Raw genomic sequence first — 14247 nt, 5'->3', positions numbered from 1 at the left:
GATTCAGCTTGTAACTTTGGGCAAGGCGGGGGGGCGGGCCAAAGGACACGGAGAAGAAAAAAAGCACAGGAGAGGAGCAAAAGAGCCGTTTCTCCCCCCTGCAGTTATTCTAAGGCTTTAGTCTATCCCATCTTTGCTCTGCAACTGTACTGTACAACCTGCCACTGAAGTTGTAAAAAAAAATTTAACAGTAGCACAGAACCATTAGTGAGTCACTGCAAACTACCCTCTCACACTGCCTACTGGCTGGCTGAGAAGGAATCAATGGCCAAGGTCTGTCCCCTCGGTTGGACAATGGTCACTGTGTGGCTTGCAGGGGTATTTTGTTAATGATCTGCCACAGAGAAGAAACAGGAAATCAGTTCCAAGACCATCACCGAAGTTGCTCTTTGGCCACCAAAAGGTCCATTACAGTGACTCAGTAAGGATACCCAGTTCATCCCCCTCCTTTTAAGAATACCTGTAGTCTCTGCTCAGGGACTTGTTCACACTGGAAACCAAGGCAAGTGGTGGGAGAATCAATCTAAGAATCTCTTTCCCCTTGGTCTGTGCATTTGCACTTGCAATATGCAGGCTGATTGTGCCGTGCCTGTTTCAGCATGTCGGGGTATCGAAAATGAGGAGGGAAAGCAATTTAAAATGGAGAAATAAACATACTTCTCACTAAATGTTACAAGCTGTCCCCACTGTGATAAAATGGTTAGAAGATAGTACCCAACACAAAGTGCTGCTGACTCTACCACAACTGAGCAAAAATACCTATTAGTATACAACTAATTTCATCTTTTTGCTGAAGCCATACAACTGGTAGTTTATCGCTGTACTTACCCAATGGGTTTGGCCTCATTGGCTGGTGGACTTGAGGCTGTGTTGGCTGCTGGCCTTGTACCTGAGGCTGCGGCTGCGCTTGTGGCTGATTACCATAGGGCAGTCCAAGTGCGGCATATGCTCTCTGCATTGAGCTGGGGTCGATAGGGTTCGAGTTGCTGGATGTGCCCTGCGGACCACTTCCAACTGCACCCACTGTGTTTGGTAAACCACTCGGCAGTGAACCTAATAGGGCTGCAAGATTAGATGCAATACGATTATATTAAAATTACTATTTACATATAAAGCTGGCCAGTCATTACATAACACCCCTGTATACAGTCAGTTTGCATGAACATTTTATACTTCAGTGAAATGTAATACAAATTGATAAAGTGTAAATCAATGCTTCTTCACAGTGAAATACAATTTGTCGAAGAGTACAATTTACACTTGAATCTTTTTACATTAGCATAATATTGAATGGTAGTCTCCTGTGTGCTGTCACTAATCTAAGTGAAACAGAGACATGAAGGGTTTCTTCCCCCCACATTATCAGGGCCTCTCACTCAGGCACCTTTTTAAACCTTGCTGCAGACATGAATTAAAACAAACTGGCAGCTTCTTTTGGCCCACCTGTATTAGCCCTTTGAAGACTGACACAAGCAGTTCCAGGAGAAAAAGAAAAAAAATCCTCTTCTTCCTAATAGTCTGTTTGATGAAAAATATTTCAACGGGCTCATTAACACTGAGCTTCCACGGTCATTTTCCAGTTCTATTGCCAATAAAAGACCCTGTAGCAGAGTCTGATAAGGTGTCAGTTTTGGGTACAATATAAGAAAGAGCACCAGCAATGCTCAAAGAATTGAAGACACAATCTTTGTGCAAGGCAAGTGCCATTTAATCAACTATAAGGACTCCCTTTGGATTAGGAGTATCCAAGCTTTATGTCTTTGTGGTGCAAATCATGGCGCCTCAGGGACTGCATGTAAACTTTAATTGCATGTTCCCATTAATTTGTGCAGATCTCAAGATCTTGGTGTTCTGATTTAGGACTTATCCGCTCCTGATGAAGTAACAGTGCCCAAGAAATTTAAACAGGACAAACCATCGAGCAAGCAACATAAGCGCAAATAGAATAGAGTTACCTGCACTAGACTGCCAGGGCTCATGTACTGCATATGGTCCACAGGGCGTAGCCTGGATACCCCTGGTCTAGACCGATGGATATTCCAAGTCTGTATTCTTGTAATTGGCATTTGCTGCCTTAAAAGTCAAATACCAGTTACAGCTACACTGCCCAAAAGGAACATTCTTTAGCTCTCAAAAAAATGACATTAAAAAGATCCATTAAAATAAATTTTCCCCAGCTATCCAGTTTTGCACAGATATTTACTCCAGAGCCACACGGTTAATGCACTCACTGGTCCTCAGTTCTTTGCCTCAGGTTCTACAGCTTTATAGGAAAGTCATCTCAGTGACAGAAATGGCAGACGCTCTGGTGTAAATGTTACCTTCAGTGTACTAGAAAACAGTCAGGGTGTAAAAAAAAAATCATAGGCTATGAAATTTTACTACTTTTTTAAAGCATAAAGTGTGCCTTTTCTAGAGCAGGACAACGATAGCAAGTTTAAGTATGTGTGTGTATATAATCTACATGACATAAAAGCAGATGGCTACATTAGAACACAAATAAAAAGAGAGCCCCATTTAAAAAAAATCATTTTAATACCTTTAGGGAAAAATCTGAAATAACATAAGCTAGCCATCAAGTGAGGGGTAAACACCAAGTTCAAGCCCTCCACATGCAAACTGAGCCAACATTTTCACTTCAGACATAACATCACAGAAGCAACATCCCCAAGATAAGGTACATCTCATACAGGCACTCACTTAGCCTGCCCATATTTCCACTTTGTAATTAGTGCTGAGCCCTATGTACATTTTAATAGAGAACTAAGAAATGTGAAGATTATTAATATTTTCAAATAATTTATTACACATATACGGTACTGTGAATCAAGAACACTTACTCTGCTGATTCCTCTTGTCACTGGCGTTTTTCAGGGGTAGGCATACGGGACAGTCATGTCGAGTGCAGTTTTTCCAGTGAGAGATGATCTGTCTTGATGATGCACAGTGAGCAACTGTATAACAAAACAGTCAGAGCTCTAACGTTAATCTAGCGGATACAGGGTCAGATCAAACTGGGCAGCTGCAAATCAACTGCTTTTAAAATGTTCTCGTTTACATTTGTAAAATAAAGCCTATAAAACCATATAAAAGGCTGCTGCAGTTGAGAACGAGTCGGCAAAAAACGCAACACGTAGCTGCAGTAAATACTGTCAGGAGACGATGTCACCTTCTTGCCTGAGAAAAGGCAAATGGCATAGGGAAGCAAAACACTTTTTTTAAAAAAAGACGATGACATGATAGCCCCACAGGAGCACCAACTCATGACACCATGGAGGGCAGTTTCACTTTCCCACTCTGCTGAGTTCTCGATCTCAGCTCCAATATCGCTGTGGGAAAATGGCAAGTGTACGAGGTGCGTCCTATAGGGGCATGCACGCAGTGGGGGGAGGGTGGAGACAATAGAGGATAGTTACGCAGCCACTCTCTCACACAGCCAGCTGAAGAGTAACATTGGTTACTGCTGCCTGCTCGCCATCAGTATGTGCCCCAGGGAGACTGGAGTGGGGGCGGGGGGGAATATTTTATAGAAAATACAAAACACTTCTATCTTGAAAGTTTAATTTGTTAAAACTAAGCGTTGCTTTCTCCTGTTGGTCAAGAGGTACATTTTTTGTGAAGTTCACACACCAGCTTGAATTTATATCAGCTGCCACTGACATGATTATAGTGACAGTTATTGCATCAACCCCTTTCAGAATTATACAACACATCACAATAGGAAAGGTTTGCCATTTGAGCCATTTCTATAGCCGTCAAACATTAGAACTATACAAGATCACAAATTGCAAGGGGCAATCTATGAATTCCGCACCCCCACCCCACATTCATTGCAAATATACTTGAATCTTTTTTAAAATCAAATATTCAATGAAAAGAGCATTTTAGAGATTGGTTTGAGTGGTTCTTCACCTACTCATCTTAGTAATTTTTCAATATTACCACTGTAACAAAGGTTGAAAGTGATGTAAAAGGCAAAAAGCAGTGTGATAAGATTTACTGCCTGAATCACTGTTAAGTGTTCTGAGAACTGAATAGAAACAAGTCATACTGAGGAAACCTTAATGCATTAGGACATAGATTATACTGACAAAAGTTGTCTAATCATTTCCTGTATTAACAGCATATGATCTTGTACTCTACACACACATACACTACTGCCAGCAGAATCTCATGCTTGTTTGTGTTTTTACAATTAAGCCAAAGGCAGTATGTGCACAGACCCACAACAAAATGAACAGACATTTCCCTAATTAGATATTTCATAATGAAATGAAACTACTTAAGACAACGTAAACATAGAACACAGGAATAGGCCATTCAGCCCCTCGAGCCTGTTCCACCATACATTCAGATCATGGCTGACCTGTACCTCAACTCCATTTACCCTCCTGTGCTCCATATCCCTTGATACCCATACCTAACTATCAATCCCAGTCTTGAAAATTTCAATACACCCAACATCCACAGCCTTTTGGGGAGAGTGTTCCAGATTTCCACTATCCTTTGTGTTAAAAAGTCCTTCCTGATTTCACACTTGAATGGGCTAGCTCTAATTTAAGATTATGCCCCCTTGTTCTGGATTCTCCCACCGGAGGAAATAATTTATCTTCTCTAATCCCTTTATTATTTTAAATACCTCGATTAAATCACCCCTCACCCTCCTAAACTCAGGGGAATAAAAAACAAGTTTATGCAACCTGTCCTCATAATTTATAATTTAACCCTTTAAGTCCTGGTATAATTCCAGGTAATCTGCGCTGCACCCCCTCCAAGGTCAATATATCCTTCCTGAGGTGCAGTGCCCTAAACTGGACACAGTTCTCCAGATGGGGTCTGACTAAGGCTCTCTCTCCAACTGAAGCATCACTTCCTCTCTCTTTATTAACAAAATGAAATATGACAAGAAGCCAGTATAATTTGCTATCAGCATACTTACAAACCATCAGCTTCTCAGGGCAACTAGGGGTGGGCAATTAATGCTGGCCTTGCCAGAAATGCCCGCATCACAAGAACATTTTTTTTAAAAAGAGGGTGTCATTAGTTGTTGGTCAGTTTAGAGAATATAAAGTGAGAAAGTTTAACTGCATAAGTCTCAGGAAAATCATTCCATCTGGTATCACAAAATATCATCCTAGAAAACAAAAAATAATATTCTGCAAAAAATATTTAGTTCCTTGTAAAGAGAGACACCATGCACTGGAATGTGAGAATCAATCAAATGGGAGGGAGACAATTCCAGAGAGGTCTACCACCTACTAATGTTACAGTCGTCCTTCAACTCTTGTTGAGATTTCTTGAAGCTGACTAGAAAACCAAGACCTTGGAAAACAGAGAATCTATTGAACTGCTGTCCTTGACAAGGTGGTCAGAGGAACCAATCATACAGACGTGGAATGTGGCTCAAATGGACTACAGCTATGGTCAAGTGATTCAGGAACATTCTGGGGCCAGACCCAAAACCATAAGGGAGTACTTCTATAGTTCTTTCCCTCAATATAAACAACATGGCGATTTCCTGCGTAGTTAACGAGCTGCCATATGAAAGCAAACATCCTTTACGTTGATTACAATCAAATTTCCCGGACAGAAAGCCCAAATGGTGAAACGCAATGATCACCTTGGACTTTTAAAAAAAAAGTACTTTGATAGCTGCAGATGAAGACAATTTTGTTTTAAATAGGAGGAGTGGATTGGGATGAACTTTAAACAAAATTCCTTCCTTTTGTAATCTCTCAAATAAAACATGCATTGAGTAGTCTCAGGGGGCAAGTGGTCAAGGGGAAGAGCTGGACGCTCTCCAGAACTGTCTATTCGGGCGGAATTTATTTTGCTCTTTGGTATAAAAATCTAACATAATTGGTTTGTTGGACAGCTCTTCACACTTGTAGAGTCTCCTTGGGCTAAAACTCAAAAGCCCAGCCAGTCGTATTCAACTTCTAGGGATCTTTACTACCTGAGATTTTCATTCCAGCAGCCTGGGCTGTATTTATACTCCCAAATACATTGACCCCTAATCCACTGTTATGCTAGCTTTCTGCCCCTGTGAAAGAACATGCAACAAATCATTGGAGACCAACCATTCTTACACATGTTTGGGGTTTCTTTGAAATTATGGAGAATTCTATGTATACAAAGTTTTTCTTCTTTCTGGATTACTTCAGCACCATTCAACTTATAGTTCTGGGGCAAATTTTGCCCCTGGATACTCTTGCAAGATAAGCAGCTACTGTACCCCATAAGGCTATTCCAGAACAGTTTCCAACACAAACATACTGAACAAGTCTTTTTCTTCAACATTCTGAAGGTAGGTTCAAACATCAATTAATGTACTTGTGTATTTATTATTGTGTAGAACTGAGGAAAGGCCAATCAATTGTGATGTGGTCCCCTTTATAATTAGCTCACCTGCCCTCAGTTCTCTGGTACAGGTACTCACGTTACTGAACAAGTGCTTTAGGATTGTGGGCTGAAACCTCTGGATCTCACTGCAGGTACCAAGTTGAAACATTCTGAACAAATCATACCAATAACAATTCCAAGAAAAACATGACCCATGGAATATATAGATACAACTCAAATTGGAAACTCAGCAGGGATGGGGGAGGAATGGGAATGAGGGGCGCATTACTTTAGAAACCATACCAATTAAGTAAACAATTTTTAAAATTTGATTTTCATACTCACAAAAATGTAAATAGAACTGAATTTCTGTTCAGCATATGCCATCTCATACCAACGTTGTAGGAAGAAGTTTCACTAATCGAAACCCAGCCTGCATGGGTAGTCAGAAAGAGAGAATAGCCCTTCAAAGCCATCTGCAGGGGCTCAAATAAAATTTGAAGTAATGTACATCCTTCAAGGAAGCACTAATCCTGTCTACCACATCCATCACATCCACTAATATGAAGGGCTGGGCCTTTGCAAAGTGTCCTTGAAGGATTTGGATTGGCCTCATAACCAACACCATTTTACTGTTTAAAAAAAGCTAAGGGAACATTTAAAAACAGGTTCCAAATGTCCATTAACATACTCAAAACAGATTTTGGTTAATGGTCTTGTGGTCTTTATCTGCAGGAGGACTGTATTTGAACCCCTGGCCATCTGGCTCATTAAAAATAAGCGTAGGTAGTGCACAAAAGGTCAAATCAAGTACACTTACCCTGGCAGGACTTGCCTGCCTGACAGTGAGTCATGTGATTCAGGACGTTTTTCATGGTTCGGCAGTGGGGCAGCGCACAGGGTCGCACCTCACCGTTTGCCTGTTCTCTCCGCTGACACTTGTGGGCGTGAAGCAGTAGGACCAGCTGCTGCTGTATCAGTTTGCGTTTCTCGGGGTCTGCAGTCGGTGCAGATCCCATTCCTTGTGTCGGTACCTGGGATGGTACCTGCTGAACCTGGGGCTGCTGTTGCGACTGGGAAAGAAGAGAGAAAGAAAAAGTGAAAAGAGGACTCTTAAAATCCAGCGACAATTTCTAAAATGGAGGAGGAAGGGAAAAAAACAGCTTCTAAACAAGATTGAACACATGCAGAATTGCAGGAAAAACATGTCCAAAAATTGACCAGTATTCCCACACTGTCTAGAGGGGCAGAAGCAGTAATGAAACTTCTCCCAAGGCTTCTGATAAGGAATAAGCGAAGGCTTTGGCCTTTACACCACTCTTCTTTGGGGCGGACGTAGCATCATGTTGCGCTTTTTTTAAAAAAGAACAAAAAGGTCAAAACTTGTAACAAACACCAAGTAAACTCATTTCCCTAAACTAAGCTACCTTAGTGGAACAGAAAATAATTAAGGGGAGATAAAAATAAAATACAAACTTTTCCTCTCATTCCTATATCAGCTACCAATATCTGCAGCTAAGTTGACTGGAAGTATAACTTAATAAATAGCTGCTAGCATCTTCCTGAAGGCAAGAAGTCTCTCACCTCACCTTTAAGCAAATGGAGCATGGGCTAAAAATATACACTGTAGTAGTGGAGCCCACTGGCAGAGTGAAACCCAGGGATATAATTGTATGGATCAAGCATCTTAAAAGAGCATGTTTTCACATCTGCAACATGCACTGAATTATCAGCCTTTATACACGAGTGAAAATACTAAAGCAAAAAAAACTTTTCTTTGCAGTTTTAATTTTTAGGAACAGTTCAATTATTTACACCAACACGTTTGGAACACACAGCCTGCTTACCATGTTTGGCACATTCGTAACTTGAGTACCCTTTAAATCAGCGGGAAACGGAGGCAGGCTATTGGAAAGACTACTTTTGTTTTGCAATTGAGATCCAACCCCTGCAGCGCCTAATTGCTGCCCACCAGCTTGACCATAGGCTTGTCCGAATGGGCTTGCATTACCTGAAATCCCCATCTGCAAAGAAAGAAAGGGAACCTGATTATTCCAGCCAGGGAGTTTTGCATCACTCCAGAAATATAATTTCAGTATAATGTCTTATTTCTACCAGCTCAAGAAGTTTGAGAGGAATAGGTCCAGGTGGTCTAAACCCAAACACAAATGCGATGCTCAGGGATTAAGGGGACAGAGTACTAAGCAAATAAGGTGTACTGTGGGTCTGAGCTGACGCTATTGCCATTCACCATCCAGGTAGGTAACGAATAAGTACTACTGATCTGTTTGCAGAAAAGCTTGAAAAAAACATGAATCCATTTTATCCACTGACTCAGTTAGAAAACACATTCAAGCAACACCAAGATACCCATCTGCACATGCGCACTGTAACCAACTGGACCACATTTCCACATCCAGCATATGCAGATATCATTGTCAGATAATCATTTGAAAAAGACGGCATTCTGTCCATTATACTAGTTTCAAGCATAAGCAGGTGTACATCAAGGTTGTATCGTGTTATTGAGGCAGTTTGCACAGGTGACTGGGTCATGCAACTTGAGGCTGCTAATTTAGTATCCTGGTACCAATACAGGATCAGAAAAATTACACAAGCCAATATGCTTTATTGTTCTGCAAATAATTCATCACCTCAAATTGCTCCCACCACAGTATTTGACTCCAATGGTATAGAATTCAATGTTATTTCCAGACACAAATCAAGCTTAGAAAGTCAAAAGCTACAATTGTTCTTCTCGGTGTTTTTCACAGCTCAAATGGACACAATCAAACTTTCACAAGTGTACCATCACACTTAACTGAAATCTTAATAGCAACACTGATTAGGTATAAAGTCCAGAGACATTTGTTTAAAAGCTTCGCAGACTAATCTATGTGACAGAGCAGACATGCCTATTACAAAGCTGCGTCAAGCTTTAAATCAACATGTCCAAGACCAAGATAACAGTGACTGATGGAGGCTTTGGGCCCAAATGTTCACAGAGAAAGCCAGTGATTAAACATGTTCCAAATTTGCTCATCTCTGCAGCATGCTTACGGCAAATAGGCATTGGAAGGTCTTCGGATAAAATACTTTTGGTGGAACAAGCAGCTTAGAGTGAGACAACTGAAGTTCCAATAACTAGCTACATTCAATTTATCCATTCAACAGAAAGGAGGTGGAAGGGGGAAAATCAAGGAAATTAATTGTACTTTCAGAAAAGGTACTAGGCATGGTTTAGCAAATAAGTATTAATTGCTGAGGTGAGGCAATGGATAGCTCACTACTTTACAAATGAGCGAGAGAGATGTGAGTGTAGATGGATGGTTCGGCTCCATCACGACGACCTAATTCCAAACAGTTAAGCAAGCAATTAATCAGAACCCAACAAGACAGCAACATAAGAACATAAGAAATAGGAGCAGGAGTGGGCCATACGGCCCCTCGAGCCTGCTCCACCATTTAATAAGATCATAGCTGATCTTCAACCTCAACTCCACTTTTCCACCCTTTCACCATATCCTTTGATTCCCTTAGTGTCCAAAAATCTATCGATCTCAGTTTTGAATATACTCAACGACTGAGCATCCACGGCCTTCTGGGGTAGAGAATTCTAAAGATTCAAAACCATCTGAGTGAAGAACTTTTTCCTCATCTCAGTCCTAAATGGCCGACCCCTTGCCCTGAGACAATGTCTCCTAGTTCTAGACTCTCCAGCCTCTCAGCATCTACCCTGTCAAGCCCTCTAAGAACATGGATGATGAAAAGGAGCTGCTAATAGACATTTAACAAGACCTAGATAAAACAAGAGAAAAAGAAATGGCTTTCTTTGAATCTCTAGATCAAAGGAAGTAAAAAATTAAACTTTATGTCCCAGCACAGACACCATATGCTGTATTTGAGGGTGGAAAAGAATGAGGAAGTCAAGAATATAAATAAAAAGTAAAAACTATTGTCCTGCTGTATGTTAAAAGGGCCTCACCAGTTTGAGTGAACCGATTAACTCACTTTCCAACAAAAATATTATATTTTTAAAAATAAGGACATATTGTCACTATCCTTATAAGTGGAGCAATTGAGTTAGCTAATTTCAGCCAGAGAAGTAATAGGAATGTTAAAGATGGCTTCAGCATCCCTGGGTTAGAGAGGAGGAGGAAAATAACCAGGATTCTTGCTGCTGATCTCTGTCCAGCAACCCCTGCTGGACATACACATGCATGAACAGTAGGAGAGGACAGGATTGGGCTCAGCAATGATGTCTATAGCAGCCTGGCAGCTTTCCAATACTCACTGCCAAGACTCATATGTGAATAATGGTCACTGAGGTGAGGTACTGAGGTACCAGTAGAGCAGTACTCCAGCAAAACGTATAAACGAGAGGAATGAGGGGAAGGAAGGGGTGGGGAGAAGAGAAAATTGAAGAGGGAAAACGTGTGTTTGTTTTAAAAAATGAAGTGGTGCAGTTGCTCAGTCACTGCACAGGAGTTTACAGGAAGAGGTTAATAGCTTCCTACCGCTACAGAGTCAGGAAAGTCAATAAGGGTGGTTGCAGGTCAAACTTTCAATAAACCCACATTGTTGTGTGAAGCAAGATAGTTTCACAGAATTAGAACATAGGAAATAGCACCTCAGACCAATGGTCCATAAGTCATTTCTAATTATGATGAGGCACTGATTTCAAACACTTGATTTTTAGATATGGTAATCCATAAGTACATTTATTGCTTAGCTGGGACAGCTGCAACAATGCTATAATTAGTCTCAGTGCCCCTAGGTCAGGGAGAGGAAAATCAACGTTTTCTTACTCTTGATCAATAACCCGTTACACCTGCTGGAAAGGGCGGGGGGGGTGAGGGTGAGGGGGAAGGGCGGGGGCGCTCACACATGAAGAATGGCCTTGTGTACGAGGTGCTGGAGGGTGACTAGCACTCGTGGAACTGTGCCCCAGCAAGGAGTTAACACCTTGAGGAGCAGGACAATGGCAAAGACAGATAATTTCTGGAAAACGCGAAGAAAAACTACATTTATTGCAATTTGCCTGTACAACACTAGCATAGCATCAATAGTAACAAGGTGGAGTTAATCAATATGCCCAAAATTGTTACATTTGCACTTCTAGAAATTGTGCCATCATGGACGAGTACCAACACCGCAAACTCAGTACTCAAAAGATTAAAGACACATTCCACATTAAAGCACAGAGCACACTTCTATCACCAACTAAGGTCTCTGGTCCACTTGTAAATAAGTACACGAGTGACATCTAATAGTTGAATAGTGTTGCATTACACGAAGCTAAAAAAATGTTTTTTTAAAGTGGGGGGGGGGGGGGTGGGGGAGAAAGGAAGGTTGAATTCTGCCCTAAGGAAAATCTTATTCTAGCATAACTACCCACTGTACTGCTTAAAAAGGCAAATAAATTGGGAGCTTCAACTACAAGTTAAAAGAAAAACTTACTGGTGACATTATTGACCTGGATTTCACAGATTTTTCTCCTCTTCCCACGAATATTCTACGTAGTTTCACACGAGCCATTTTGACAGCATTACTATCCACATTCTATGATGTAATTTTCTGCCAATCTCACTTCAGTTGCAATCGCTACACAGCATTAACAAATCAAATTTAAATTTAAAGAAGTACCATGCTTCTGGGATTCTCAATTTTCTAACCCAAATGTGTTGGCAAACTGGTCTTTGATTAAGTTGATACAGTATTCACACAGCATACAAGTACACTGTTCCATACAGGGTTGCTTGTAGAAAGCAGTATTTGCTGGTAGCCAAACCTAGAAAAGCAAACCTCAGCCCATGAAACACTAACTACTGAGTTGTGAACTCTAATATCTCAAAACGTGGAATATTCAACATTCAAGCTCAATGATGATAATACTGGCAATCAGAAAAAAGGTTGATTTAATATCTTCTCATTTTAAGTTTGCAGCAAACCCAGCATCAAACCCTCATTTGCAACCAAAGAATTTAATTCTTTTATTTTGTCCCTATTTTAAAAGTTCACCCATTCCATGCCAAGCATCACTCCCTAAGCCAGGTGGTCAGACAGGCAGCCAGTTCCTAACACACATGATTCTACAATCAGCTTCTAAGAAAGTGCAAACTGGCCTAAGGTAACTCACCTACCAACTTTCGCTCCTTGTGTAAAAGCATTTGGCCTCCATCAGTCCCTTATGAAGAACTATCCGAAATTAAGAAGTCACTATGTCCTGCACCCTTTCTCTGTGTTAAAGCACATTGGAGCATCAAAATATTCAACTAGCAGCCTGCAACATGGCCAAATGTAATGCCAAATATCAAATACCGTAGCAAAAACCTGAGAAGGTTACCAACAAGTGAAGCACTTTGGGCCCATTTTTGAGATTTTGATTCAGAATTCTTTTTACTATGCAACTCAAACTCTTGGACACATCTTTGAAAATAAATAGCTCTTTTTAAACAAAGCTGGCCGAAAACAATAAGACATTTGCAGTATTCAAAGTTTGCAAAGACTGCTGTAGTTTCAATTATAAAAACTAGAACCCAAAGAAGTGATTTGAAAGAAAATGCCTTACATTTATAAGAACACAAGAAAGAAATTAGAGGCAGCCATTCAGCCGATTCCCTCCACAAACCATCTACAATTTCCCCATTCATGGGCCAAAACTCCTAAAAGGATACAATCACAGATCAATCTTGTGAAAAAGTCTCCCCAACAGCCCCCTTCCTCACCGCAATCAAGTAAAACATAGAAAATAGGAGCAGGGGTAGGCCATTCGAGCCTGCTCCGCCATTCAGTATGATCATGGCTGATCCTCTATCTCAATACCATATTCCCGCTCTCTCCTCATGCCCCTTGATGCCTTTTGTGTCTAGAAATCTATCTAGTTCCTTCTTAAATATATTCAGTGACTTGGCCTCCACAGCCTTCCATGGTAGAGAACTCCACAGGTTCACCACCCTCAGTGAAGACATTTCTCCTCATCTCAGTCCTAAATGTCCTACTCCGTATCCTGAGACTGTGACCCTCGTTCTGGACTCCCCAGCCAGGAGAAACATCCTCCCTGCATCCAGTCTGTCTGAATTTTATATGTTTCAATGAGATCCCCTCTCATTCTTCTAAATTCGAGTGAATACAAGCCAAGTCGCCCAATCTCTCCTTGTATGACAGTCCTGCCATCCCAGGGATCAGTCTGGTGAACCTTCACTGCACTCCCTCAATGGCAAGCATATCCTTTCTTAGGTAAGGAGACCAAAACTGCACACAATACTCCAGGTGTGGTCTCACCAAGGCCCTGTATAACTGCAGTAAGACATCCTTGCTCCTATACTCAAATCCTCTTGCAATGAAGGCTAACATACCATTTGCCTTCCTAACTGCTTGCTGCACCTGCATGTTTGCTTTCAGTGACTGGTGTACCGGTCCCTTTTTACATCAACATTCCCCAATCTATCACCATTGAAATAATACTCTGCCTTTCTGTTTTTCCTTCTGAAGTGGATAACTTCACACTTATCCACATTATACTGCATCTGCCATGTATTTGCCCATTCACTCAACTTGTCTAAATCACCTCGAAGCCTCTTTGCATCCTCCTCACAACTCACGATCCCACCTATTTTTGTGTCGTCAGCAAACTTGGAAATGTTACATTTGGTTCCCTCATCCAAATCATTGATATATATTGTGAATAGCTGGGGCCCAAGCACTGATCCCTGCGGTACCCCACTAGTCACTGCCTGCCACCCCGATTTATTCCTACTCTCTGTTTCCTGCCTGTTAACCAATTTTCAATGCATTCCAGCATATCACCACCAATCCCATGTGCTTTAATTTTGCACACTAACTTCTTATGTGGGACTTTATCAAAGGTCTTCTGAAAATCCAAACAAACCACATCCACTGGTT

General features: G+C 41.1%; 1 protein-coding gene across 3 annotated transcripts in view; it reads right to left on the bottom strand.

The window, feature by feature from the left end:
* Positions 1-14247, bottom strand: part of LOC137340799 (CREB-binding protein-like) — a 111444-nt gene that overhangs the window by 73253 nt on the left and 23944 nt on the right. For 2 of the 3 annotated variants that reach the window (XM_068003587.1, XM_068003588.1), the window contains exons 3-6: positions 8190-8366; positions 7163-7415; positions 2841-2954; positions 829-1062 (exon numbers count right to left, since the gene is read on the bottom strand). In XM_068003587.1, the coding sequence (XP_067859688.1) occupies positions 829-1062; positions 2841-2954; positions 7163-7415; positions 8190-8366 (778 nt within the window). The remainder of the gene's footprint in view (positions 1-828; positions 1063-2840; positions 2955-7162; positions 7416-8189; positions 8367-14247) is intronic. The other variant, XM_068003589.1, reaches the window with a different exon arrangement.

The sequence above is a fragment of the Heptranchias perlo genome, chromosome 22, assembly GCF_035084215.1.
Source record: "Heptranchias perlo isolate sHepPer1 chromosome 22, sHepPer1.hap1, whole genome shotgun sequence".
In the NCBI taxonomy this organism is placed as follows: Eukaryota; Metazoa; Chordata; class Chondrichthyes; order Hexanchiformes; family Hexanchidae; genus Heptranchias; species Heptranchias perlo.
The sequence above is the reverse complement of the archived record's forward strand: the minus strand, read 5'-3'. Positions and strand labels throughout refer to the sequence as shown.